The following is a 26,969-nucleotide window of genomic DNA, read 5'->3' on the forward strand; positions in this document are numbered from 1 at the left end:
ATATTAACCAATTGAACATTTGTCCAAAACCTACAGCAAATCTGGATTAAGTCGTTTTTTGTTCTTCTCGTAATCTTTCAAGTCAGTGAATTGGTTTCTTTATTCTGTTGAACACAAAGGAAGACATTAATATGGTTGGTATGGTAACCAGACAGTGACTTCCATAGTATTGTTTTTCCTACTATATAACTAAGTCAATGGTACCCAGTCAACTGTCTGTCAACACATTCTTTCAAATATATATTTTTTGTGTTCAACAGAAGAAAGAACCTCATACAGGTTTGGAACAACCTGAGGGTGAGTAGGTCTAGTAATGACACCGGGTGATGAATAGGAACTACGATGAACGGAACGAGTTCCCTTGGGGAAACAGTTCCGGTGTAACACCAGGCCGGTTCCGGCGGCCTGTCATGGCCGCCCATATTGATGAGCAACAGCTGCGGTGGATAATCAAGTGGCTATTTGAGCGTGTGTTGGGAACGAGTGAGCGGGCGTGGCAGTTTGAAGAGAGAGAAGCGGCAGGTTGAAGGGAGGAGTGCGCAGGCAAGCAGAGCGGTTGTGATCAAAGTCGAGGTTATGAGAAGACGAGAGGCAGAGGCGGCAGGACGGCAGAGGAAGTAAAGACGGTTGGCGTGGCGAGGGAAATGAGTGGGGTCTGAATTGCAGATTGTTGGTCGAACTCGGTGTCTCCCTTTTGAAAGTATCCTCATAGTGGATCGGCCGGCCCCGATGAGCTGAAGTGAAGGTACACTTTTCACTGTTAAGCGGTGTGTCATTGAAGTGTCTGATGATTGAAGTGAGCACGTTGAATATTTAAAGTGGTTTGATACATGCACGAGTGTTTGAACGTTTGATGTTACCAGCACTTTGAAAACTTAGTCGGAGACCATCTAGTCTGGTGGAGTACCAAGAATTAATGTGAACATAGAGGACCTGATATCCGCCACCGCATGCTGCCATCGCTGTCCTGTGGTAAGAAGACTCAGTTGTTAACTGCTGGATTCTGTACTCACCACTGTTGTTCTGTGAACATAGAGAACCTGCTATCCGCCGCTGCATGCTGCCATCGCTGTCCTGTGGTAAGAAGACTCAGTTGTTAACTGTTGGATTCTGTACTCCCCACTGTTGTTCTGTGAACATAGAGAACCTGTTACCCGTCACTGCATGCTGTCATCGCTGTCCTGTGGTAAGAAGACTCAGTTGTTAACTGCTGGATTCTGTACTCACCACTGCTGTTCTGTGAACATAGAGAACCTATTATCCGTCACTGCATGCTGTCATCGCTGTCCTGTGGTAAGAAGACTCAGTTGTTAACTGCTGGATTCTGTACTCACCACTGCTGTTCTGTGAACATAGAGAAACTGCTAACCGCCATCGCATGCTGCCATTGCTGTCCTGTGGTAAGAAGACTCAGTTGTTAACTGCGGGATTCTGTACTCACCACTGCTGTTCTGTGAACATAGAGAAACTGCTATCCGCCGCTGCATGCTGCCATCGCTGTCCTGTGGTAAGAAGACTCGGTTGTTAACTGCTGGATTCTGTACTCACCACTGCTGTTCTGTGAACATAGAGAAACTGCTATCCGCCATCGCATGCTGCCATCGCTGTCCTGTGGTAAGAAGACTCAGTTGTTAACTACTGGATTCTGTACTCACCACTGCTGTTCTGTGAACATAGAGAAACTGCTATCCGCCACCGCATTCTGCCATCGCTGCCCTGTGAGGGATCCTATTATCCGTCGCTGCACTCCAACTGCCGCTGGCCTGTGAAAGGAAGGTGACACCCAGTTAGCTGACGCTGTCCTGTGAAAAGAGAAAGCAAACTGTCTGTTGCCACCCACCTGTAGTCCCTTGTACCCTGCCCGTCACCTACTGCTGACTACTGCATTTGATCGGACGGTTATTGCCTTCTGCCTACCATATACTGCTCGTTGCTCCCCACCAAAAAGGTCCTGGTCCTCCGTCCAATCCCCATCGTCCTGTGAAAGAGAGGTGACACTCAGTCATCTGATGCTGTCCTGTGAGAAGAGAAAACCCACCGTCTGTCGATCCTTACCTGTAGCCTCCTGTGTCCTACTCATTACTTACGTCGGCCTGCTGTCTGCCATCTGAAGGTCCTGGCCTTTGGACCAATCTGTCCCTCGTTCCTTTTTCCCCTCCCCCCTTCTATTGTGGTCCTGTGAGCAGAGTTTCTCAGTCCCTGCGGTTGCTTAACCGAAGGCATCCGTCCCTTGTCCCTTCCCCTTCCCCCTGTACCAATCCGTGCAAGGAGGTGATCAACTGGCGGCTGACCTGAGCCTTCCTCCACTGAAGCCCCGTTCCGATGAGTGGCCCTTATGAAGAGTTCTGGGGCAGTGACATTCCTTTAAAGTGTTTTTATATTCAATAAAAAGAATCAAGTTTTTACATCACGTCATTGTCTGGCTTTTGGTGTGTCTTGGTGTAGCTCCTCCAGAGTGGTGGTTGTCCTCGGCCCTAGCGGTCACATTCATGTGTCGCGACCTGGCGTAACGATGTAACTTAGGCGTCACTGAACGAACAGATAAAAAGATTCGACTCGCTGGGATGAATCGAAATCCCCACCACTTGTATATTAGTTCACATTCTCCTTCTCCTTTGTCTAGTGTTATTATGGCAATTACAATTACAGAATTGTAATGCAATTACAGAGCTCTCCAATTGAATTTTTACTAGTAAAAAATGAATTAAAGATATGTATAATTGCAGAGCTCTGTAATTGAATTAAAGAGCTCTGCAATTGCATTCTTACTAGTAACAACTGAATTAGAGAGCTCTCTAATTGGAATTGTTACTAGTAGTAATTCAATTGTAGAGCTCCGTAATTATAAATGAATGGAAGTCAATGGAGACATATGACTAGTAAAAATTCATTTGTAGAGCTCTCTAATTGTAATTTTTACTAGTAATAATTGAAAAAGAGAGCTCTCTAATTGTAATTGCTACTAGTGAGAATTGAATTGTAGAGCTCTCTAATTGAATTCTTACTAGTAAAAATGCAATTACGACGAGTAACGCTGGGTACAATTTAAGATAAAACGGCTTGCCATAGTGTTTTTGCTCAGTTCTACAGCTGTTTTAGGGTGTTCTGAACATGATGACATAATGACAGATCTGCTGTTCCGGAAGAAGCGACTTTATACATAAACAACAAAGAAACTAAATGAAAAGCCGATGCGTAGCCTACATGTGATTACAATAGCTGCCAAAACACTTAAAAAAAAAAACCTTAAAGGGGTCATATAATGGTACATGCACTTTTACAAGTTGATTGTACTGAAATGTGTGTTGGCAGTGCCTGTACACAACCATCATAAAATGATAAAAATCCATCCAGTGTTTTTTTTATATGTTTTCCCCCGTCTCAAATCAAGCCGTTCGACCGTGTGATGTCACACGGTCGGACGCCCCTCCCACGATTGTTAATTGACAGCAGCGTTTCAACACAGACCCGCCCTGAGCGAGCTGTCATCATAGTCCGCCATTGTTGATACGCTGGAGCAGAATGGCGTCTAAGCGATTGTGGTGTTCTATTCTTGGGTGTAATAACGAACACAGCAGTCATTTTGATGTTCCTAAATCCGAACCGCTGAAGACGCAGTGGTTGAGTTTTGTTTTCGAAGGGAATATTCTCCACGATCAACAGCAATGCTTTCATGTTTGCGCGAATCATTTCTCACCAGACTGCTTTACAAACGAGGGTCAGTATAAAGCTGGTTTTGCTAAGAAGCTGCTCCTGAAAAAAGGATCGGTACCAACTATTCGTGTTCCTGCTGCACCTCCAGAAGAAGTGAGTGTAACGTTTTATTAACCTTTATATTAATCTTTATATTAATCTTTGCAAATTGCTTGCACGCTTCACGATGAATGCGGCTAAGGTTTACACTCAGGGTACATTACGTCATGTTTTCTATGTCCGACGTTCTCAATATAATTCATAATCCCCCGTTTATAATGAACAATGCATTATGGTTATTGTGTTATTACAAACTGTGTACGCAGGTGTTAAAGTTAACGTGGTAACACTACACTAAGCTTACTTTAATTGTCGAACTTCTTCGGGGCCGTCATCTTGTTCCGGGTCCGACTGATACGGTTGGTTGCACAGATGTGTCCTCAGAGACTCCCGCTGCCATTCTTTCTCCAAAATATACCCTCAACTGTTGTCAAGGCAACACTTCATGTGTGTTGTGTCAAAACGACCCATAGAACAGAGGGGCAGGGTGAGCAAAGCTCATTATCATTTAAAGACACATGCACTTAAACGGCGTGCTGAAAACAGAGCTGTTTTTGACCAGGTAAAATGAGTGTTTTCTTACAATACTAATGAGAATTTTTAATTAAAGTATATTACAAACTTTTTATTTAGACCCTAAAGAATCATATTAACTTGTACAAAAATCCCTAAAAAAAAAAGCCCTAAAGTAAGCTTCTCGAAAACAAACAATTGAAATTACCTGAAATTGGCCACATCACCGGGATGACATGAGTCAATCACAAAATTTCATCCTGTTCTTCAAGCACGATACGAGTTGGAAAAGGTGTATTGCCATGCTCAAACACGGTAAAATTCAAACCTTGAAAAGCTAAACAACAAACAAACCTTTTAGCGCATTTTCAGCGTCTCTGTGCTGCTGTGGAGACTGTCATCAGTGGTAGGAAGGAGGAGACACTCTGTGGGAGCAGTTTCAGCCAAGAGGTCCTTGCTGCAGCCTGCAGCATGATGACGTAGCTGGATCAGATCCAACACGTACTGGACGCTGTTACGCACATGCGCGGTGGTGTTTTGGTGACGTCATATATGCAAGCGCACTAGTAGATTGTGATTGCTGTTGTCAACTGGAGTGCATTCTCCAGTGGCTACAAGGAGATGTATCGAGTGCCATATAAACTGACCAGTTGCATTTGTTGTGGCGACTTATTTAAAGACTTCCCGCCAGGCTATATTGGAGATGGAAAGGAATACTTTGTGCATTTTACTCGACCAAAGACTTTGAAGGTTACTGCTCAGCAGACTGCTTCATAAGTGACGGCAATCACTATAGCCCCGAGGACAACTGTTTATAAAGTTAAATATAAATGGTCACTTGAGTGACAACTGCTCGATCTGACTGCTGTGATCAGTTTGTATATTAAAATTAAATTGAGTTTTTTTTTTTATTTACATACATGTCTTGCAGACACTGAACAGCAAATTAAGAGGAACCTTATGTACAGATCACTGTGGAAAAATGAGCCATTAAAGAAGGAACTCTTACCAGACAAAATATCATTAAGTAGTTTTTTTTATTTTTGATATCTGACAAGATTTATTTTCTTGATACTGTTATAATTTTTGCATTTTCCCTTGAATGTGTACTGGTATTTTAAGTTGTTTACAGATCTTAAGATTAAAATTATGGAGAAAATTACTTGACTCATTTTTGCTTCCACTCAACAGCAAATATGACCTGAATAAAATAAAATGGCTTAATTTTAAAATGTTCTCTATACACGCATTAAAAAAAAAAAACTTGCTATGACGACATGCTATTAATCCATCAAATTTAGATTTAAAATCATGTGATTTAAAATGTTGTAAAATTAACTATTTTGCATATATATAGAGAGAAACTATGATAACTTAAGCATCACATTTGAATGGGAAATGAATGGGAGTCTATGGAGCTAGACGGCTAAATTTGTCTCTTTCGCTCGATTGCCGTTGAGAAATCTCAGATTTGATTGTAGGTTTTGCAAGTTCAACATGGGTTATAGGTGGAAAGTTGAATGAACGAGTACTTATGTCCTTTCGATTTCTTACAGGTTGAGGTTGAGTTGTTGTTGCCAGGGGGGCAATGTTTCAGAAAACACTGAAGCTTCCCCGGGCGCTGCCATTGATTAGCAGACCATCACCTGCTGTTAGCATTCCATTGACTCCCATTCATTTTGGCGTCACTTTGACAGCGAATAACTTTACATCTGAGGTGTTTAAAGACTCCATTTGTCTATTATTTATTTCTAAAGAAACACGAAAATGTATAAAAGGCTCCATTTACCTCGTATCTTACGTTATGGCCCCATAGAAGCAGTTTTTGTAAAAATAGGCTAACGATTGCGTCATAACCACGCGACTCTCTGTCGCACAGTAGAGAAATTACAGTATGGACAGGAGGAGAAGCTCGTGGGCAATCGGGGGGACGTGGAGGCAAAATGACAAAATAATTAATCAGAATACTTAGCAAAAGTTGCTCCTTCTCCTAGCTCATGGACACCTCCTACTCACACTCTACGTCTCTGCAAGTTTCGGAAGGGAATGATTCAGATTTCTCTTGGCACAGCTACTAGAAGACAGACAGGTTGCTCACGTGACATCTACGTCGTCAAGCTCAGTTTGAGTCTGCGCAGTACGCTCAGCCATCACGAAGTGAGTGCTTCTAATTTACTTCACTTTTCTCCGTTGAATCCAATGGGGTCGCTGTGTCTATTTCTTTTACTGTCTATGGTTGTTGCCCATAACACGCTAGCATTCTGCTAATGAACGCTGATTGGTCAGTGAAGGACTGATTACGACCAGAGATACCACTTGATGGCATTGTGGCATCCGAAGCGGGACCAGAATGTTAAGGCGGACTTTTTCTTTTTTTTTTGAACTTTTTTTTTTGCTTGCTGGCACTTTTATATGGTTATGTATGTAGGCCTACTGTGAAATTTACATGGAAAATAAATGGAATTTGAGTACTTGTGTTATTCTTGTGTTAGGAAATACAGGATACATATGGTATAGTATTGCCACCTCTAAAAAAAAACAACAACCAATGTCCCGCTCAATAGTGCTAAATATCAATAAAAATTGAAAAAGGAGAAAAATGCCTCGCAGGTGTGCAATGATAAATTGTTCTAATAGTGGGCAAAGGGTTGTCCTATTTCTTGAGAGAAAAGAAAGTGCAGAGCGCGAAAGCACCAAAGTGACTGAAGGATTGCCGTAAGCAGTATCTCTGGTCGTACGATGTGTATGACGTCATTGACATTTTAAAAGACTTTTTAAAGCAAATAAGTGACTCTAAAAAATCTAACACCCAGCAATGTGTAATTTCTTTGCCCAATCAGCGTTCATTAGCAGAATGCTAGCGTGTTATGGGCAACAACAACTCAACCTGTAAGAAATCGAAAGGACATAAGTACTCGTTCATTCAACTTCCCACCTATAACCCATGTTGAACTTGCAAAACCTACAGTCAAATCTGAGATTTCTCAACGGCAATCGGGTGAAAGAGTAGCCTGGCTAACGTCAGACCTCTTCTCATTGAGACGTGGTCTGGGAACCACATGTTCATTTTCTCGTATTTGAGGCGTGGTTTACGAATGCCCAGAGCTTATTGAGCGCTACAAATGTCTATCAAATGCGCCTGTACGTAGCTCATAGCCAATCGTTTCAATTATACCAGATGACGTATGTAGAGCGAAGAAATTTGATGAGGAAGAAGACGATGGGTCAGATATTTATGTGTACACGATGGTGTTCAGCGACTATTGCTGTTTGTGCAAGACAAAAATGAGCAAACACGTCTGCTGCCATGTTGGATCCATAGATATAAACAAACTGCTTCGGTGTGTCGCATAGACGTCGTCATCGTCTTGCTGCTCCCTCCCCGTTCTGTGATTGGTCCCCTCGCTGAGGCGAAAATCTGGTCCATGGAATCCAGGCTGCCTAGCAGCGTGAATAAAACCGCGCTGCGCGCAAGGCAGCATGGTGAAACCCAGGCTAGTGAAAGAGACAAATTTAGCCGTCTAGCCCCATAGACTCCCATTCATTTTGCACTCATGGGCGATCGCCTCCAGTGGAACTGTGGTAGAACTACAACCAAAATTCGGTACAATAGGACTTAATAGGGAGTGCGCAGGCTCTCCGTAGACGGGCTCTGGTTCTCCCCTTATTAGACATATCTACCACCATCCATTGCGTATTGGATCTGATCCAGCTACTTCATGCTACAGGCTGCAGCGAGGGGTGTCTCGTTTCAGGCTCCAGACGATTAAGCAAAGGCGAATGTAACAGCTTGTTCTCTCACATATCGCACTATGACTACATAACACAAATGGAGAGAGCTATATGAAATTGGTAACGGCTCCTTTAACAGCAGCAGTCTACACGTAGGGAAATTTGAGCACCGAGGCGATGGCATGGCATTTCCTCTCGCCTTTCCCCCAGAGCAACTCGGTTTCATCCGCCTAGTACCGCGCAGATGGGCGGGTTTCAGTGTGCTGGCGTAGTTTAGCAAAAATAGGCGAACTCATAGACTTTATTCTAATGTGTTTTTTAGTCCATTCATACAGCAAGTATAGGATTGTTAAAAGTAAAGTATACCCCCAACAGTACTAGATTAAGTACCCATGACGCAGATGTCCTTTGAGCACTCAGGTTCTAAATCCAAAACAAACATCTTATTCTTACCCAAAACACGCTTGAATATTTTCCAATAGGCTACTCACATTTACAAGTAAAACATATTACGTTAAATATGTTAAATGCATTTAATGTCAATTTAGATAACCTGAATTAAAGAACAGCCATCGAGTCGAGATATTTAAAGAAAAAAAAGTCTGAGGAACTTTCTTCAGTGGAATACAAAAGATGTTGGACAGAAAGTCTGTCACTATAAAAGCGAGTGGTGACTGAGGCTGTCATTCTGCCCAACTTCTCCTTTTGTGTTCCATGGAAGAAACAAGACATATTTGGTCGAAATTAAATTGTTTGAGGTAAACTATCCCTTCAAATCAAATAGTATTAGCCTATTTACAGGGTTTCCATGGAAATTTAAATAATGCTTTCCTGATATGGCAAATTAACATTTCAATAGTGAAAGGCTCAAAAATATTTAGTTGTCCTAAAATTACGGTTTTGAGCACAAAATCTAAAATATAATATAGATTTATATTTTTCTAAATGTGAAAATATATTTTTAAACAGAATACATATTCAAAGTTTTAATGTAAAAAAACTGTACACAAAATGAGCATGCCACAAGTCTGAAACACAAACACATTTTATGATAAAAATCAAACATTATCATTTTGCAATCTGTACATTGCAAGAAACTGCATCAGAAGACAAACTTCAAAAATGAAAACAAATAAAATGAACATTGAAAAGGACAGTCTGATCAAGACTATTCATTTCCAGAACACTTAGCTCCACAATCTCCATAGCTTAGTGACATATTTGACACTTTACATCAATACTATTGACAATGCAATACACCCAAAACATCTGATGAAAGCAGGTTTTCAGCACGTTTAAATGTGTGTGTACTGTATATTAAAGCATGCAGGAGTTGTAGACTAACTATCATGGCAGGGAAAAAAAAAAAAAACTCTTCAGTTAAACACGGACCTTGTTTTTAACTTTTATCTGAAAATGTTATGACAGAGGACTGCACTTTTGGCCAGCTCGAAAACATTGATTGAAAGTTAAAAAAAAATTAATCAAATACGGGGGTGTTGCAAAAGTATATTTTGCCTCAGCAAGCAAGTTTTTCAAGTTTGATTTGAGTGATTTCAACAAAACAAACAAAATAGGGACAGCTTTTCCACTTCTTAAAGTCGGCATGAAATCAAATTTGACAAATCTTCTTTTTATATGTAATATTGTAGTGTTTATTATAAATGATTTATCTGTGCACTTCATTATTTTTTTTAAAATTCATGTACCCTTATAATCTTTAATCAAATACATTACCCTTCCCTCCCCCCTCGAAACGACCTCTCTTCTCTTTCGGTCACGTGCCATGGCGAAAGGGTGCGGCCAGAGCCGATGAGGGTGCGGCTATCGAGATGCTCTCGAGGGTGAACTTGACTGATAACAGAGAATGTTTAATAAGGCTGATAACTTAATACCATCTGTCAACTGTCCATGCACCAATTCACCTTTACAATATGACAACATCCCAGCATATAACATTACATACTCAACACATTGCATGCTTCCAAGTTGCCGTTCCAAAACGTCAACCTCCTGGTTTTTCAGAATAGCATAAATATTTTCACAAAGAAAATATCTTATCTATATATCTTTTTGTTTGATCTTAAACAACATGTGGTACAAGACCTAAAGGAGAATAGCAGATTTCTTTAAGGAAACAAGACAAAGAAGTCTCAAAGTCTCAAGTGCTGTAAAGCATCAGCAGTCAATGTGACATTCATATCAGTTTCCTGAACTGTCTTAAATAAAACTTGAGACTGCACATGACATTTTCTAATGCCTGACATGGGGTTCGATTCTAAAAATAGAACAAAATCTAAAAACAAAATCCACACAGTGAGAACATTATAATGTAGGTAGGTGCAAAATTAAAAGTGCATTGGGGCAGAAATGAAAAAGCTAAATATAGATGAACCACTGAAACAAGAACAATAACAAACTCAGGGGAAACGGGTACATTCAGTATCTGAGTCAAGGAACAGAACTGACTTAGTCAAAACAAACATGAAATTTTAAGAATCTGCATTTTAAGAAGAGTAATCTAGGAGTGAAAAACACATAGGGCACGACAGGTCAAAGGCACAACACTAGACAAACGAGTGGGTCTTAAGTTAGAGAGAGACTTAAACAGTGCCCTCTAGATTTGAATCCAGGACTCTGCTTTGAAACCAGACCTGAAACCTATTTGAACAATGGGAATGTACAATAGGATCCTGTGAGAGAGCCGAGGTCCTGGTAATAATTGAGGCTGAACAAATAAACTCTCCTCAGGAGGGGGAAAACATTAACACAACCAAAAAAAAAAAGGAAAACCAACGACCACAGAAACTCAAATACTATGCCGCCATGATATGATTAACAAAAGGACATGAGTGTAAACTCTGATAAAGAGGTAAAATCCTTGACGGCATTTAGAGAGAAAGAGACAACACTTTAAAACACTGCAGACCATAAAAACGTCACCTAAAGTCCACGCACATGATGCCATCTTACACCGATCCCTAGATTCAATAGTTTATCAAAAGATATGAATAACCAAAAGTCAGTTTGGATACCGTTCAAATACTGACAATTTGTGATGTAGTCACAGTAGATTCAGAAAAACCACTACGCATTTATTAAAAAATAAAACAGGAGATTAAGATCAAGATCTGACAAAGAGGGCAACTGGTTTCAAAGACTGGGCTTCAATGTTAAAATGATTTACCTCAAGTGTGGGATTATAAATTTAAGAATCTGTTTAAGATCTGCTGATCTTATGTCCTTATATAACATAACATGAAAAACTAAGGTAGAGTACAATGAACAATGAATTTAGCATTTAAGGTTATGATGATTATGATATCAGCTGTTAAGCAAAGTTTCCAGCAAGAGATTTGCAAGAGTCAGATTACTGAGAGACTCACCCTTTGTCTTTAATGGCTCTTGGAGCCCCTGTCCCAGTCTTTGAATAGTTATGCTGATTGGATTAGGATTGGTAAAACTCTAGAGTCTTGGGCAGGTTCCTATAGCTGTATACTTCATTTGCATGCTTTGTTTAAGGTCATCACCCAGGTGCTTTGTCTCCATATCTAAGCATTGCCCACTACAATCTATATAAACTACAATGTACACTGCCTTAGTTAGACTTGATGACTGCAGCTACCGACAGCTCGTGTTCTCAATAAAGAATCCTGCTGAAGATACAACCAAGTCTCCTGGTCTTTGCTTCTGAGTTTCCTACACAAGTTATAAACTAGATTTGGGGGGAAAAAGACAAGAATGTTCCACAATAAATGGAGCCCTTTACATTAAAAAACATTCCACTGACGTGATCAGACTTTGTTTGAACAAAAATGAGTTAAACAGTTAAATAGCCAAAATGTTATGGGGTCTGAATCTAAAATGTCATAAAAGTGTAAAAAATAAATTAAACAAAAGATGCAACAAAGAGCCACTAATGCAGTTTTGCCCTGACTCAAAACTTGTGGGCACTTTGTCTAACAACAGTCTCCTGAACCACCTGGACTATGTAGGCCTGATACTCTATACAAGAAATCTCCTGTTTTTTGTTTTTTTTCCAGTCATCGACAAAAAGTTTGAAGGAACCACACAACAAATTCACATCTCGGCGACCAGGTTTAAAAAAAAAAAAAAAAAATTTTTAAAAAATTACATTAGGGGTCAATACAGAACCTCCCCCAATAAAATAGAGAAACTCATCTTGATAAACACCCAAAAAAAAAAAAAAAAAAAAAAAAAAAAAACACCCTGACCACTATGGTACAGATATTAACAATGACTTGCATTTGGCCTTTTCATAATACATATGTTTGTAATATACATAAGCCTCACATGCCCTACAACCACATATTTCTTTGTTTTGTTATTTATTTCCTGTTTTGATGCTTTGAAATATCCGGCGACAAGGCATAAAATAAAAAAAATCCAGGATGACAAAAATCAACCAGAGCGAATTAGAAATGTGAGACATCTTCACAGCGATGGACACGCGATTTTGGGCATCTGACCGGACAATTGGCAGTATGAGTTCTCCCTTCTCCTCTAGTCCTTTCCAGATGGGTAAATGGATAGTTAACGAAAGAAACATGCCACTCTGAAGAAGTTCAAAAGCCGCTGTCTTCTCTTTATCCATTGCGCCATCTGCTGTGCTCTTGGTCTGACCAGGCAATGGGAAGTGAATGCTGAAATGATGCGGATTTGGCTGATAATGATTAGATAATGCAATGCGCTTGTTAATAGAAGCTGTATTGACGGTAGATGGAGTCTATCTTGCACGCCTTTTGGAAGTCCTGAGGAGATTATGGTCAATTGGATGCAGCCGAGCCAACAGGGGCAACTGAGCCCCCTTTAAACATTTAAAGCCAGCAGCTGTAAAGATTATGATGATAATGACTGGGATATGAGGAGGATGATGATGATGAAGTCTGCATAAATAAGCATTAGGATGAATGATGAATCCTTCCCTGTAATCCTCTCTCTGAGCAGTCTTGCATCAAATGTGAGGATACATTTTTCGATTAGTCGATAATAGCAGTGATAGTTAGTGGTGGTGCTGATTGGTTAATGTTGCAGCACTGCAGGGAGGAGGGGGACTGAAACCCCCACAGTGGAAAGGCACAAGGGAGGAGGGGGACGGTGAGGTGAGGGGTGGTGGGCTAATGAACTTGAAGTCAGCTGTATGGTGGAGGAGGATCTGGAGAAAGGAAGTGAGGGATGGGAGATCTGTCTGGGCTCCTCACATCCTGGACCCCCTCTCCTGAAGGATCTGTTGGGGAAACATGAAGAAAACGATGAGCTCTACAATTTTGAAATAAAAAAAATTCTCCTCAATCTGATATGGCAGTTAAGGACCATTAATAAACACTAAATAATACCACTTTTATTTATTTTTAAACTTTATTGTATTATTATTTTATTTATTTTATTAATTACTTCTGATATTATTACTAATAATAATAACAATAATAATCAGTATTATATTTTACTTTATTTAATAATTTAATCAAAACTTTTTTGTAACAAAAAATAAAAATAATAATAGGGCTGCACGATTTAGGGGGAAAAAAAATTGCTAAGATGTTTCAAATAAAAAATTGCATTTGCGATTTAAAAAAAATCCAAGTTTGCTGTGCTTTTTGAAGGGCTGCGCATTTATATTATTATTTCTTATTAATTCATTTCATTTAAACTTTTTTGTAACAAAACATAATAATAATGTAACTTCATCTTACCTTATTCAGTTTAATAATTTATTTGAAATCTTATATTTTGTTACAAAAAAAGAGTTCTCAAAAAAGTATATTAAACTAAATAAGGTAATAAAAAAAAGAGTTTAAAAAAAAAAAAGAGTTCATCATACCTTAGCCTTCTCAGTGGGCTCGATAACAATTCCGTTAGTGGAGTTGTTGAGCTCCCGGGAAACGACGCACAGGAATTCGGCCTGGTCCTCGTTGCCATAGTTATAGGAGGAGCCGATGCTTATGAGCTTGAGATGGACAAGTTGAGTCAAGTTTTTACCATAGCAAACAGATAAGCAACAAAAACAGCAAATTACATAAGTCCCAAAGAAAGGTGTAGACATAGCCTATATCTAAAAAAACATAATGTACAGCATCCACAATCTGTTGTTTGGAGGGACATGGCTTACAAGAAACAACCTGATAAGACATCAATGAGCTATCGAAAGATCTGCAGTATGTCTGAGTTCAAATATGCTACAGTAAAATACTGCATGTCTAGACATAGGATCTGTACCTATACCGGTCAATAGCATCACATTATATGACGGGGTTGTGAAGAGAAAACAAAACCTACCTGTTCAAACTTCCATCCGTCTGACATGGTGGAAACCATTTGAGTGAGCTCCTCTTCTTGACATTGTAATACACGATACACATGCTTCACAGGGCCCTGTAAAAACAATCATATTCCATAATGAATTCACACAGAATTAATTCTGTGAAGATGCACAGGTTTTTAGAAACCCATTTTAGGATAGTTCACCCAAAAATGAAATTATTTACTCACCCTCATGTTGTTTCAAACCTGTGAGTTTAATTCTTCCATTGAACCACAAGTTATTAGAAAGAGCATACTCTTTTTCCATACAATGGAAGCACAAAGTTCATTGTATGGAAAAGTGCAGCGTGAACATTATTCAAACCATCTTCTTTTGCATTTCACAGAAGAAAGAAAGAAATACAAGTTTGAAACGACATGAGGGTGAGGAAATGATGAGAGACTTTTCATTTAGGCAACTATTCCTTAAAGCTAATTCTCTAATTATGTCAATGTGTGTCTATTTTATTATAGGAACATTGATTCAAATAAAGTTCTTTTTCAGATCCTAAATAGTTTGGAATGAGGAATTCACATTCCAATGATAAGTACCCTTGCCTTTTGGCACAGGCTGCTTAAAGTCGAAGAATGAAATACCTCATTTAAGTAATGCCAGTGAACTAGCAAATCTGCTGATTGATTGTATTAAAAGAACCACAATGTCCTGTTCCTCCGGCTGTTATTTTCCCACATACCTGAGACGTTCTGTTCTCATTGTCTCGTATTCTCTCCTTCACCAGCCTCACAAGTGACGCAATGTTGTAAAACTCGGCTTCCTCTAGAACACCTGCAGTAGCCAGAGAATCAGTAAAAATCTATCATGTGGTTACTGTTTGTAATCAGAAATAAATATCTGGAAAAATATAGTCTTAAAAGAATGGTTCACACCAAAATAAAAATTCTGTCATTTACTCACCCTCATGTCCTACCAAACCTGTATAACTTTCTTTCTGCTGCGGTACACAAAAGAAGATGTTTCAACTATTTTGTCCATACAATCAAAGTCAATGGGGTCCAAAATATCATTGGACTCCATTGACTTTCATTGTACGGACTTACTTTGTGTATAACAGAACAAAGAAGATTATACAGGTTTGGAACAACATGAGGGTGAGTGAAAGAAGTCAGAATTCAAATTTTTGGGTGAACTATCCCTTTAATGCTACATCCATGCCAATAAAAGAAGAAGATTAGAACTGATGCACTACAAGTAGACCAAATTGGTAACAAAACAAAAACATCATGCAATAACTGCCATTGTCACAATTTGGAGCAATGACTCACAAAAAAAGACACAATTATTGGACACATAGACTGTAAGCCTTTCAATATCTCACCAGTCCTGCAGGAAATTATCTCTTACGTGAGTACACTGTGGTCCCTTTCCACAAAAAAAATTATGTTTCTAAACGAAACTAGGTCATTACTGTTCCATTAAGAAGTTTTTGAGGGCAGCATGCCCAGATCATCTCACCCTCCTCAGCGAGGTTCTTGTTGATGATCAACTTTCCATGCCTCAAGTAGTTCAAGATGGGTCCGAAATATGTGGGATCCCTGTCAATCAAATATGCTCCTGTCTCATCCTGTGAGAAAAGACAACTAACAGTGTGAATAGTGCTATTTGCAATTGCAATTCATAGTTTTCGATTTCCTGTACCATCACTGTTTTAGTCGCTGCAGTTAAAAGTGTTAAGTCATTTGTGAAAACCCCCCTTGACAAACCACTGAAACCATTAACGTCATGTTAACATCATTCAAGCAGCAGGTAAAGAAGCGATTGATTACCAAGTGATTGAAAATTTCTAGAACCCAGTTTGCGAGACCTTTCATTCTCCAGTATTAGGGCAAATTAGAGTAGCAACAACAGGGTTTTTTTCAAATGAGAATCTTCAGTGATTTTGAAACTGCAAACTGTGATGGCTATTTTTACACGAATTGACACCTTGGAGAGTAAATCCTCTGCTGCACTGTGAAACAATTGTACACCCTACTTTAAACAGTTCAAGTTAGTAGAAAACTTAACATGGTAGCTAGCTAGAGGGTCTAGGGATGGTCTAAGATGGTGGAGCAAGCTAGTAAACTTTCTTGGACCAGCAAGAAATTTATGAAATGCTACCAGCTTAAAGTCACTATGATATCAAAATTGACAATTCTTATTTATGGAATATTGCAGTATTTAATTTATTAGTGTACAACAATTGTTTATTAAATTCATGTTCCCTCATAATCTTTAATCAAAATAAGTTCCCCTCCCTCTTGCAATGACATTGACATCTCTTCTCTGATGATGTTTACCGGCTTGAGGACGGGACAACCTGTCACTCGCATGAGATCACAGCAATGGCAAACCACAAAGAACAAATAATCCAACCAATTGCCGATGGAAAAAATAAAGTCCCACCCTACATATTTTTTTTCTTTTACGAGAAGCCGATTCACTCGGATATACTTCACAATAGGGAAGAAAAGGTGGCCATGCTGGTTCTTGAACATGTTAACCTGTTTCTAGCTGGTCTAAAATAGTCATTGCCAGGTCCAAACTGGTAGACCATCTTGGAACAACAACAAACCAGTTAGCAGGTGGTCATCTTAAGGTGGTCAAGTTGGTTTATGGAACATGGTAACTGGTGAAAGTGAAACAGATAATGACCAACTTAGACCATGTAGAAACCAGTTGTATTATTATTATTTATTTTTATTTTTTATTAATTAACCTAAAATGAAAATTCTGTCATAATTGAATAACCCTCATTAACCACCACTATGGAACATAAAACAAGATGTTTTGAGAAATGTATTTTGTGGTCCACAGAATGGAAACCAATACTGTTTGGTTACCAACAGTCTTCAAAATATCGTCTTTTGTGTTCCACAGAGGAAATTAAGTCAAACAGGTTTGGAACGACATGAGTAAATGACAGAATTTTATTAATTTAAGCTGGATTTTACCAGCTGAGCTTCATGTACAAGTATGCATGTAGTATGCATGTATAAGTACAAAATCAAATGGATACATACAACCCTTTATGTCCACAATGTATTCATTCTCAATGTTAACGTAGCATTCAGATTAAAAATAACATGTAATGACGGGTTTTAATGATGTAAACAGTGCCTTACCTTATCCGAATCCAGATCTGGATCGTCCTGACATAATCGATACAAAAACGATTTAGGATCCCTGCACAGGGTCTGTTTCGTTGTAACAAAGTATGTTCCCCCGACATTCAATCGAACCCACCGAGATCCTGGCTTCTCTGTGGCTTCTGGTGATGGGGAAGTGGGGTTGCTCTTCATAGGAAACCCAAACACAGCTCTGGAGCTGGAGACCCCTGGACTGGACAAGCCAGTCCGGGGCGGAATCACCAGAGTAGGGGAGGGGAGTCTCACGTTCACTGAGCCTCTGATTTCACAATGCTCGGTCTGCTCGATGATGCCAGTCGCATTGGGTTCAACGTGCAACTCTGCCATGTTTTCGCAGCACAAACAGTCAGTTCCGTCTTGATAAGACACTAAATGCCTTTATTTAGCGCTCCGCACGGCGCTGTTACGCTAAACGGGCCGGGTTTACACGCGCTGATAACGACGACGGCAAAATTGCTGCGGTGTGTTAGTAACGCTCACGCGAGGCGACATAGCTTACAATGCCGTAAAACGCTATACAGATCCGTTTTGTTTATCCAAACGACCCATGCAAGCTACAAATATTATGGGTGAGACTTAACATATCACTTCCCGGTCAAGTAAATCCATATGTGACAAAATAAAAGTCTGGAGAATGGTATTTTTGGCATTTCTTTATTTCAGACATAATGTTCGGGAAATTGTTGTTATAAAATTAGAAATGTTGCCTTTGGCACTAACCGAAATAAATAAGTTTTAAGTTAAAAAAAAATATTAAAACTGAAATAAAAAATAATTAACGCTATATAGTAATATATATATATATATATATATAAACTAATAAAAATGACTAATTGACGAAGCTAATTCAAAATATCAATAAATAGTATAATAATATACATACTAAAATAACACATCTGTGGATGTATTAATTCAACAATCCCACTGAAAAGAAAAACAAGTTTAAAAGTTTAAAATGTATTTATTCTGCATGGAAATCAGAATGAGAGATTTTAATTTCATTCATGTACATACTGGTTGGTGATCATTTTAAATGAAACAAATATCATAGTAGTGCTATATTTTATTATATATTACCCCCCCCCCCCCCCCCCCCAAACAAATTTATTTTTGCAATTGTTTTTTAAAGAATACAATAGCTATTCATAAACACAAGCCATCTCAGTTGTTTGTGAATGTTCAGATGTTCAGTTGTTGTTCTATATGCTTTACATTGAACTGCAAGTAGAGTTTAAATAGAAAGGAACCAAAGAAAGTTTTCAAATGAAATTCATGCACCAAATTTAAGATTGAGATTGAGAGGTAGATTAAGTACAGAATCCCATTTCATTTAGAACGCTTTCAGTGTCTCTCAGTAGGTTGCGCAGAGGCTCCAGCACTGGGGTGACATGTTGGTCCATCCACTCCTGAACTGTAGAGACTGAGTACAGAAGACACATCTCTCCCTTCACCTCTTGCACCTGAATCTCCACATCATCAAGAATCCTGTTGGAGCAGACGAGAAGAAAAATAGGGATATATATTATCATAAAAGGGACTTGTTTAAAATGCACTTGAATAAGAAACATGGTAAGAAAGAATGTTGTGAAAAAAGCTAACTATACACTACTGTATTCATAATAAAAGACTTACATTTTTGCTTGTGTTTTAATCTGTTGAGCAATAAGTGGGTTAACGGTCTTCCTTTGAATGTGATATGGCGTGAACCAGCCCCTCACAAACCTATTATGCAAAAATGAATACAACTGTTAGTGAGAACTTTGCAATAACTTCAAAGCATCTTTTAAAAGTGAAACCCTAATGGCCCCGAACTCACATATTGTTCTGAAATTGTCTCAGTTCTGCAGACTCCAGCAAAGACGTCAGCTTCACTATGAGTTCAGCTAGTTTCGCCCCAACAAAGGAGGAAGGCATCTTGGAAGACGATCTGGGACACAGAGGCCAAAGAATATGCTGTAAATGAGTCTATTTCAAAGTTACCCTTGAGGTTTCTTAGTGTTACACACTCACATGCTTTTTTCTTTCAGGACACGTGTATGAATGAAAGGTACCTCTCTAAGTCTCCTATTTCCACAGTGCCAAGTGTCTTAACCACCTTCTTTTGAACCTCTTCAGTAAAGCAACCTGAATCACAGTGAGCAGCTATTGAGTTTAGCATTCATAATATGCATTTACTCCAACCAATTTGCCACGCAAGCACTAAAGAAAAAGAAACTTAAAGGAGTAAAAATAAAAGAGACTGACCGTGCAGAAGAGTTTGCAAACAAGACGCCAGAGAGGGCAAACTCACGGGCATCAGTTCACACAAAACAGACAGGTGGTCATATCTTAAGGGAAAAAAAGAAACATATATGTTGTTGCCTTGGCCAATAAGAAGACTGATTCTAGTGATAGTGAGGATGTCATCTAACCTTTGCCATCCAGTTAGTGCAATTCCCTGTAGCTCAATGCCAGCTGACAGGCTGGATACCACTTTGAGCCATTGCAAATGGTTGTCCACATGCCTCTGAGTGCTGGTCACGCAGGTGTGCACGGTGGTCGAGCCTTTAAAAGAGCTGGCGACCCACTGCTGTGACATACCCGCAGACTTATATAGCTCCATTAGCTCAACTGGAGAGAGTGCATGTAAAATGATCAAGCATTATTATGAACAAATAATTCAAAGCATTGAACTGTAATTTAAACGTAATGTAAAATACTGAGCAACGTACCAGTGTTTTTGACATCCAGAGCAGGGCTGTAATCCCACAACATTGGTTGCACTAATCCAACAAGACCGCTCTCTAGAATAATATCACAAATTGGATAGGAATTACTGTTAAGTTTGATTTGGTCATTACTAACAGTATATTATATTATTTATTTAATTTCTTTTATTTCACTTTGTGTAAGTGTGGAAGATGTGGAGCATTTAAGTATGATATTTGAACAGCAAGATGTGTCGCATCAGTCAAAGACCAACAATTAAAAAAGTGCATCCTCCTCAGTGAACAGCCCTTTAGACCTTGTTTGAAGGTCCAAACCCCCACCAAAAAAAAAACCTTTCTATTGTCTTTTTATGTATAATTGTATGATTTTTGGCAATTGGCAAATGGCTCACAAAAAAATAAAAATTCTGTCATTAAGAGGTTACATAAAAATTTAGATTTGGGACAACATGAGGGTGAGAAAATTAAGACATTTTTCACATACGACACTATTTACTGAATATATTCTTTCCTCTTGTACACAGCAAAATCATAATAATTAAATGCTCACCTTTAATGGTCTCAGGGGTCATGGACCTGAGCATATCATCCCACATGATCAACTTAAGGTTGGGCACACTTTTCTGAATTCCCTTCGCCACTTTAATGACATGACTGAGGAACAGCTTGTGAACGCTCCGACCTGGAGCACTTAACCACTGTTTGGACTCATCTCCGAGACCAAGCATGTACACCTATGAAAATTAAACAAATGTTATTTGATCAATAGACCAATATTAAACTAGCAGCCTATGTCAGACATCTATTTTCTCAAGATCTGAAAAGATCTCGGCAACAGTTTTTCTTGCAGGAATCAGACATGTGACTCTTTTTATTGACAGAGGGTTGGGCTTCACCTCATCGGCTCCGATGTGCAGGTTGGTACTTTTAGGGTGGAGCTTCATGACTTGTTTTAGCATCTCTTGCACCAGCCTAACTCCTCGATCATGGTGTGGGTTCAGAGTTCCCAGACAGTAGTCCACCTCCCGCAGATCTCTAAACACCTTGTGCTTCAGGACAAACTGATTGAGAACATTTTAAATATTAATGTTTGAATATGCATGATTTGATTTTGTTGATACATTTATTTTAATGCATAGTGTTTTGATATTAAACTTGCAAATCTTTGGCTCTTTCTTACTTTATGTAAATTACAAAAATCAGTTTCATAGTTACTTCCAAATGTCCAAACATCTGCACCAGGGGAATGATCTCCAGCCCTCTTTTACTGGCAGCATCCTGGATAGATGCAATCTCCTCACGGCTGTTTGAATATTAGGCATTTTTCATCAGATAAATTATCCCAAAAAAATACAAATAAAAAAATCTACATTTAAAATATATACCCTCACCTGTATGGAGGCTGAGTCGTAGACTGCAGAACTTTCAGCTCTCCTTCATAGGGAAACATATCCTCATATTCAATGAGCAAGCCATTGGCACCAAGATCAGCAAATAACTGGATCAACTGAGGAAACATAATCGTGGTTAATTCCTTAAATCGTTTGTTTTATTTAGACAGTTAATATTAGAGTAAAAGGAGAGGTACCTGAATTAGGTAGTCAATTCTAGGAGGTGCTCCTTTCAGGTCCAAATGAACTAACTTTTTGCAACTGCGCAATGACAGGTCCATAGCAAGTGCTGCACAATAAAAAAGATAACAGCGCCTTAAAAAGATTGTAACTCTTACACCATATTTGAATTACGAGACGGTATAATGTGCACAGATTCCCCTTTCATGTGTTTCTTATTCAGCCTGGTTCCTTTATCCAAAAATACGCACTTTCATTCAACCCAACGATGCTTAGCATGAGATAGAACCGCTGTTTAATTTTTTTTTTACTGTACACTCCTACAACCCTGTTAAAGCACGACGGGCATTGTAGTTTTTTTGTGCATTCTTAAACCGCAGCGATACAGACGTAGGACTACAAGCGCTTTTTACGTCCGCTCAGAACCGGAAGACTTGAACTGGTTCTCTGCAGGGATGTTATTTTAGAATAAGAGTATATTAACACACACACACACACACACACACATAAAAATAAATAAATAAATAAATAAAAATAATTGACATTCTGAGGAAATTTAAAGATGTTTTTTACTTAATTTTATACTGAAATATGAAAACTGAACTAAATAATGATTCTAAAAAAAATTTGATTGAACATTTTTCAAGTTAATTGTTAAGACAACTGAGAAACGTACAATTAAAAATGTATATATATATATATATATATATATATATATATATATATATATATATATATATATATATATATAATATATATATATATATATATATGAAGAATTAAGATGCAAAAGCCTAAAAAACTATAACCTAAAATAATGCCATATACATAAAAAGAAACATATTTTTATCAGACTCCTATCTATGTTATTTCTGAATGGGCTGAGGCTGGGATTTAGTGAGTTTGAAGTGAAAGTATTTGATGAGCGTAATGCGTATACTATGTGCGGAGAGCATTCATTCAATATTATTATCTCATTTTTGACAGAGGTGGCTTTTAGAGGCTTTTGCATCGGAGGTCTTCATATATTTACACTTTGAAAGCATATTCATTTAAGATACTGGAATCTGTAGCAACAGAATTTGAGCATGTCATGTCGAACATGTCACACTCTAGTGGACAGTGGTTCAATGTACAATATTAGTGATATTGACATTTATTGTTCAATCAAATAAATACAATGTAATTGGTGACAGCTAAGTTGTTCAAATGTGTCGGTTCTACTCCCGGAAGGTGATTCATGAACTGTGGCTAATTAAATTTCACAGACACAAGAATATACTGTTACTAAATGTCACAATGTGTGTGGTAATAATTGCTTGTTGAATATCAGAAACAGGAGAAATAAATAATAGTTGTCACTGTACAAATGATCACATTTTCTTTTGAAAATAAAAATAATTATGCAAAAAAATAAAAGAAGAAAAAAAGCTTACCTAATAACACTGATTTTCAATTTGAATTTTCCTATAAAAATTAGAAGACTATTGCAACGAACCCCTAAATAAATAATAAAAAGAAATATGCTTGTTTGTATTAATGGTTTATATAAACACAAATCGTATAAAATTCCACACAAAAAGTGTGAATTTCACACAAAAAGATAGAATACTAGAATGTAGAACAGAATAGAGAATAATAGAAAATATTTTTTTTTTAAATGAATAATATACATAATAAAATAAATAATGACAAATGCAAAAAATGCAATAGATATAATAAAATAAACGTTCAAAAAAACAAAAAAAAATGTGTGACAAGAGTGTTGTGCATGCAGAACAGCGCAAACGCTTCTGCGTACTTTCCATTGAACAGAAGGGGGATCAATGGGAGCCTTGCAGCACCACGAGGGGGCCTGATGCAGTAACACAGGAGCATCAGCAGTCCAAAAGAGCTTCACAGGACAGGCGGGAGTGCGCAGCGACGCGAACGCGCATGCACTCACCCACAGAGAACTACTGCGATTGGAAGCGCGAGGCGGTCAGATCGTGTGTTTTGTGTTGCTGCCGCGCAGTATCTTTTCACGCAAGTGCCAAGGACCGCAAGGGAAAAGTTTATTTCAAAGACCCACCAACTAACGGGCATGACCGCTCCCAGATCCCCCTGAACGCCAGGTCAGTATGAGCAGATTTCTGCGTTCATTCCTATGCTTCAAAGGCGCATTGTTGCAAATATAAAGAGTTGCATTGTTGGGACCGCTGGGGACTGATTGTTGCGTAGCGGTTTGCTACCTTGCGGCCAACCACGAAAGCCGCTTTGGTAATCCGTGGTTTGGGGAACCTGCTATCGTGCTGCGGCAAAATGCTCCCATCGGGTTTTTAAATTACAGCCATGTGTTTCCCTCGCATTTGACACCCCAGCTCGTTTTTATTATCTAGTTATGAGGTGATTTAGAGGGTTTACTCAGACCTGTGTTTATAATATGTGGTTTGTTTTGATTACCACTTGGCTTGCAAGTAATAAGCTGTCATCAGTCAAAAGGGCGCAGACGGTTCATCAAAGTTATGATGAGTATCCTAGTCGAGAATTAGTGTTGGCAGTTGGCATGTTTATTCTTGCTATTGGAAAAAAATGTGTCATTATTGTGATGGCACATCATTTGTTTCAACGAGCTGTTATTTATCACAGTAAACATTTCTTGGGCAGAACTGTTGGTTTGTACTTCTGTATTTTGTTTCAAAGTGTATGGGCCGAACCGACCCTTCCCCCTTTCTCCTGCGGCCTCGCTATCGCCTTCGTCCGGGGAGGGACTGCACTGGCGACCGTGATGAGTGACCAGCCGCTACACAAACAAAGGCGGGTTACCAGGGGAAACGGGGCTCTCTACTTACGGACTGGCTCGCTGGAGGAATAGTGACGGCTCACGTTTGGGCTCATCTGCATGCGTCTTGAATGAACCGCTGCAACAAAGACAAATAGTGTTTGACGTGTGAGAACCTGACGGCTGAAAATCACTTCACAAAGTGCTGTCGATAATGCGTGTCCCGCCTGCAAGGTCACTTTGTGTTCACGGCTGCTAAGTGGCTCAGTAGATTAGACAAACAAACCGGTTTTTTGCTGGCTAGGGTTGTCCAGCCTTGGTGTTTGTTTGTCGAAGGGAGACAAGAGTTTAATCGGTTTAAGACTCAGTTTGAAGTCAGTAAGATGAATGACAAAGAACCATTTCTGATTTTTTTGAGTAAAATTAATTGCTTTTTAAAAACTCATTTTAATGAGCCTATTCCTTGGAGCCTTTCTACAGGCAAGAAGACAACTAAATACATTGAAAAAAATGTAATAGGTTAGGTTTTAGCAAAATTGTAGCGTTGGCTGCATTTGTCAAGCTTAGTCATTCAACTCTTTTAACTATGTTTTTGAAAAGTGAACAGGAAACATTTTTCCTTTCAAGGTTTTCGATTAAATTTTTATTCGGCACTTCCTTTCACTGACTGTTGAAAAAGAAAACTAAATTTTTTGAGTTTCAAGGGCCTTTTTTAACTGAAAGTCACAAATTAATTAGGTCTTGGGTCTTGTCATAGGCTACAGGGTGATTCTATCAATTCTGTGTTGATCACATGTCTTGTTATATTTTCAAAAATGTATAGTCTTTTAGTTCAAATGTGGGTGAAAGTCATGTCATGGAATGAGAGACTAAGACTTATGTCTGATCTATTAGTGATGGACACTGTGGCATTTAGTAGTGTCATGTTCTGGTAGTCATCGGGTATGTGGATTAATGCCCGGTTTCACAGACAATGCTTAAGCCTAGTCCCAGACTAAAATACATGTTTGATCTGTCTTAACTGAAAGCAACTTGCACTGACATATCTTAAAATATGTCAGTGTCATTGTTTTGTTTCAAGATGCACATCAGTAATGTTCTTTTCTAAGAAACGTTTATAAAAGCTAATTGTCCTAATTTAACAAAGGCCTACTCCTTGCTTAATCTAAGGCCTGTCTGTGAAACCAGGCCTAAATGTATTGTTTCTACTGGGATCAAATACTACTTGTGTTATTAAGCAGAGAAGGAGTAGCGAGCTTCACCAATCTTGTTTACTCATCACTTCCGTTCTCCACACATGACATTGTTACACAACATTTTATAAAAATTAGTTGTCAACAAAATACAAGTCACTAATGAACAAAACACTACTTTTTCATTCACTTTCTCTTTAATAGCATGTAATAGTTTGCAAGACTTTTTCTTCTTGTCTTTTGCTTATAAATCACTTGCAAACTAGGCTAATCAAACCAAAACACTTAATTTTGCGCAAAATAAAACATTTTTTGAAAGAAGATGACAGTGTTTGTGAGTGTAATCCTGGCTAATCTTAGGATACTCCTTGCTCAGACTGTGGGATTCAAAATGTTTTCTGTTATCTGTCAGCTATATTTAAACACTGCTTTAAAACTCAGGATTTTCCCAGGTTTCAAATTTAGACATACAGGTAGTTGTGTTTTGCGAAAGAAAGAAAGAAATCATATCGTGTACCTCTCGTCATGATGTTTGCCTTTAAATTTACAACTGGCTGATTTGATAGTAGGTTCATGTTGGCTTTTAGTGCTGCTAAATGTTATGTAATGTTGAAGACCACTGTGTAGCAATGCTTAATTTGATCATGGCCAGAGTGTAAATGTCACACTACAAGCCTTGTTTCCGTTTGGGGAAAGTGAGATTTAACAGAGACATGTATTTTCTCAAGTTCAAGGCATTTGTGTCTGTGACTCAACATTTGCTATGGCTTTCAAATTTGCTTTGATTTGTATGGCTCTTCCATATATTTTTCTTCTCTGGTTTGAATCTGGTTAATCTCTGGTTATTTTTCTTTCTTCAAGCAATAGTATTGAAACCTAAAGCTGAAGAAAAATGAGTAGGCTTATATTGTTACATACATAGAGAACTGCTGTCAATTTATTTCTCCTTTCTGTTGTACGTTAGCATTTGAAATGGAGACATTTAGGGCTTGACATTAACTTTTTTGTGGCTAGTTGTTTTTCAAAGTTACTAGACTACTGATTTACTAGTCCCTCAGCATTTTCACTGGCCACAATTTTGCCAAAAAAACTTCCATATAGATATTTTTAATATTATCTCATAATTTATCAGCAGGTATATTAGTAGTATCCATTATAATGTTACACAAACGTTTTCTTTCTCAACTGTTTACGTTCACTTAACTGACTGTGTTCACGTGAATACTCAGCAAGACCAGCTTTTTGAGTATTTTGTGTGTATTTAACGCAAGAA

General features: G+C 38.5%; 3 protein-coding genes across 13 annotated transcripts in view; 1 reads left to right on the forward strand and 2 right to left on the reverse strand.

Annotated features, from left to right (window-relative positions):
- Window positions 1-12,086: 12,086 nt before the first annotated feature.
- Window positions 12,087-18,060, reverse strand: kctd2 (potassium channel tetramerization domain containing 2). The gene is made up of 6 exons (XM_079850967.1): window positions 17,440-18,060; window positions 15,794-15,902; window positions 15,015-15,106; window positions 14,296-14,391; window positions 13,841-13,966; window positions 12,087-13,246 (listed from the first exon to the last, which is right to left on the reverse strand). Exons 1-6 carry the CDS (start codon window positions 17,788-17,790, stop codon window positions 13,217-13,219), a joined length of 804 nt encoding a protein of 267 aa, XP_079707093.1. The 5' UTR covers window positions 17,791-18,060; the 3' UTR covers window positions 12,087-13,216.
- Window positions 18,061-18,548: 488 nt separating this feature from the next.
- On the reverse strand, window positions 18,549-22,060 carry hexd (hexosaminidase d). Its single transcript, XM_079851360.1, has 13 exons — window positions 21,994-22,060; window positions 21,760-21,851; window positions 21,563-21,678; window positions 21,387-21,474; window positions 21,068-21,232; window positions 20,722-20,905; window positions 20,175-20,246; window positions 19,875-20,073; window positions 19,708-19,790; window positions 19,515-19,587; window positions 19,280-19,390; window positions 19,096-19,185; window positions 18,549-18,948 (listed from the first exon to the last, which is right to left on the reverse strand). The coding sequence occupies exons 1-13, from the start codon at window positions 22,019-22,021 to the stop codon at window positions 18,771-18,773; spliced, it is 1,479 nt and encodes a 492-aa protein (XP_079707486.1). The 5' UTR covers window positions 22,022-22,060; the 3' UTR covers window positions 18,549-18,770.
- Window positions 22,061-23,548: 1,488 nt separating this feature from the next.
- The window catches only part of arhgap12b (Rho GTPase activating protein 12b), a 52,975-nt gene continuing 49,554 nt past the window's right edge, over window positions 23,549-26,969 (forward strand). For 8 of the 11 annotated variants that reach the window (XM_079851368.1, XM_079851361.1, XM_079851366.1 and 5 more), the window contains exon 1: window positions 23,695-23,856. The gene's annotated coding sequence lies outside the window, so the exon portion shown is untranslated. Of the gene's footprint in view, window positions 23,857-26,969 lie in introns of all 11 variants that reach the window. The other 3 variants (XM_079851363.1, XM_079851362.1, XM_079851369.1) reach the window with 3 other exon arrangements.

The sequence above is a fragment of the Squalius cephalus genome, assembly GCF_949319135.1.
Source record: "Squalius cephalus genome assembly, chromosome: 19".
NCBI classification, from domain to species: Eukaryota; Metazoa; Chordata; class Actinopteri; order Cypriniformes; family Leuciscidae; genus Squalius; species Squalius cephalus.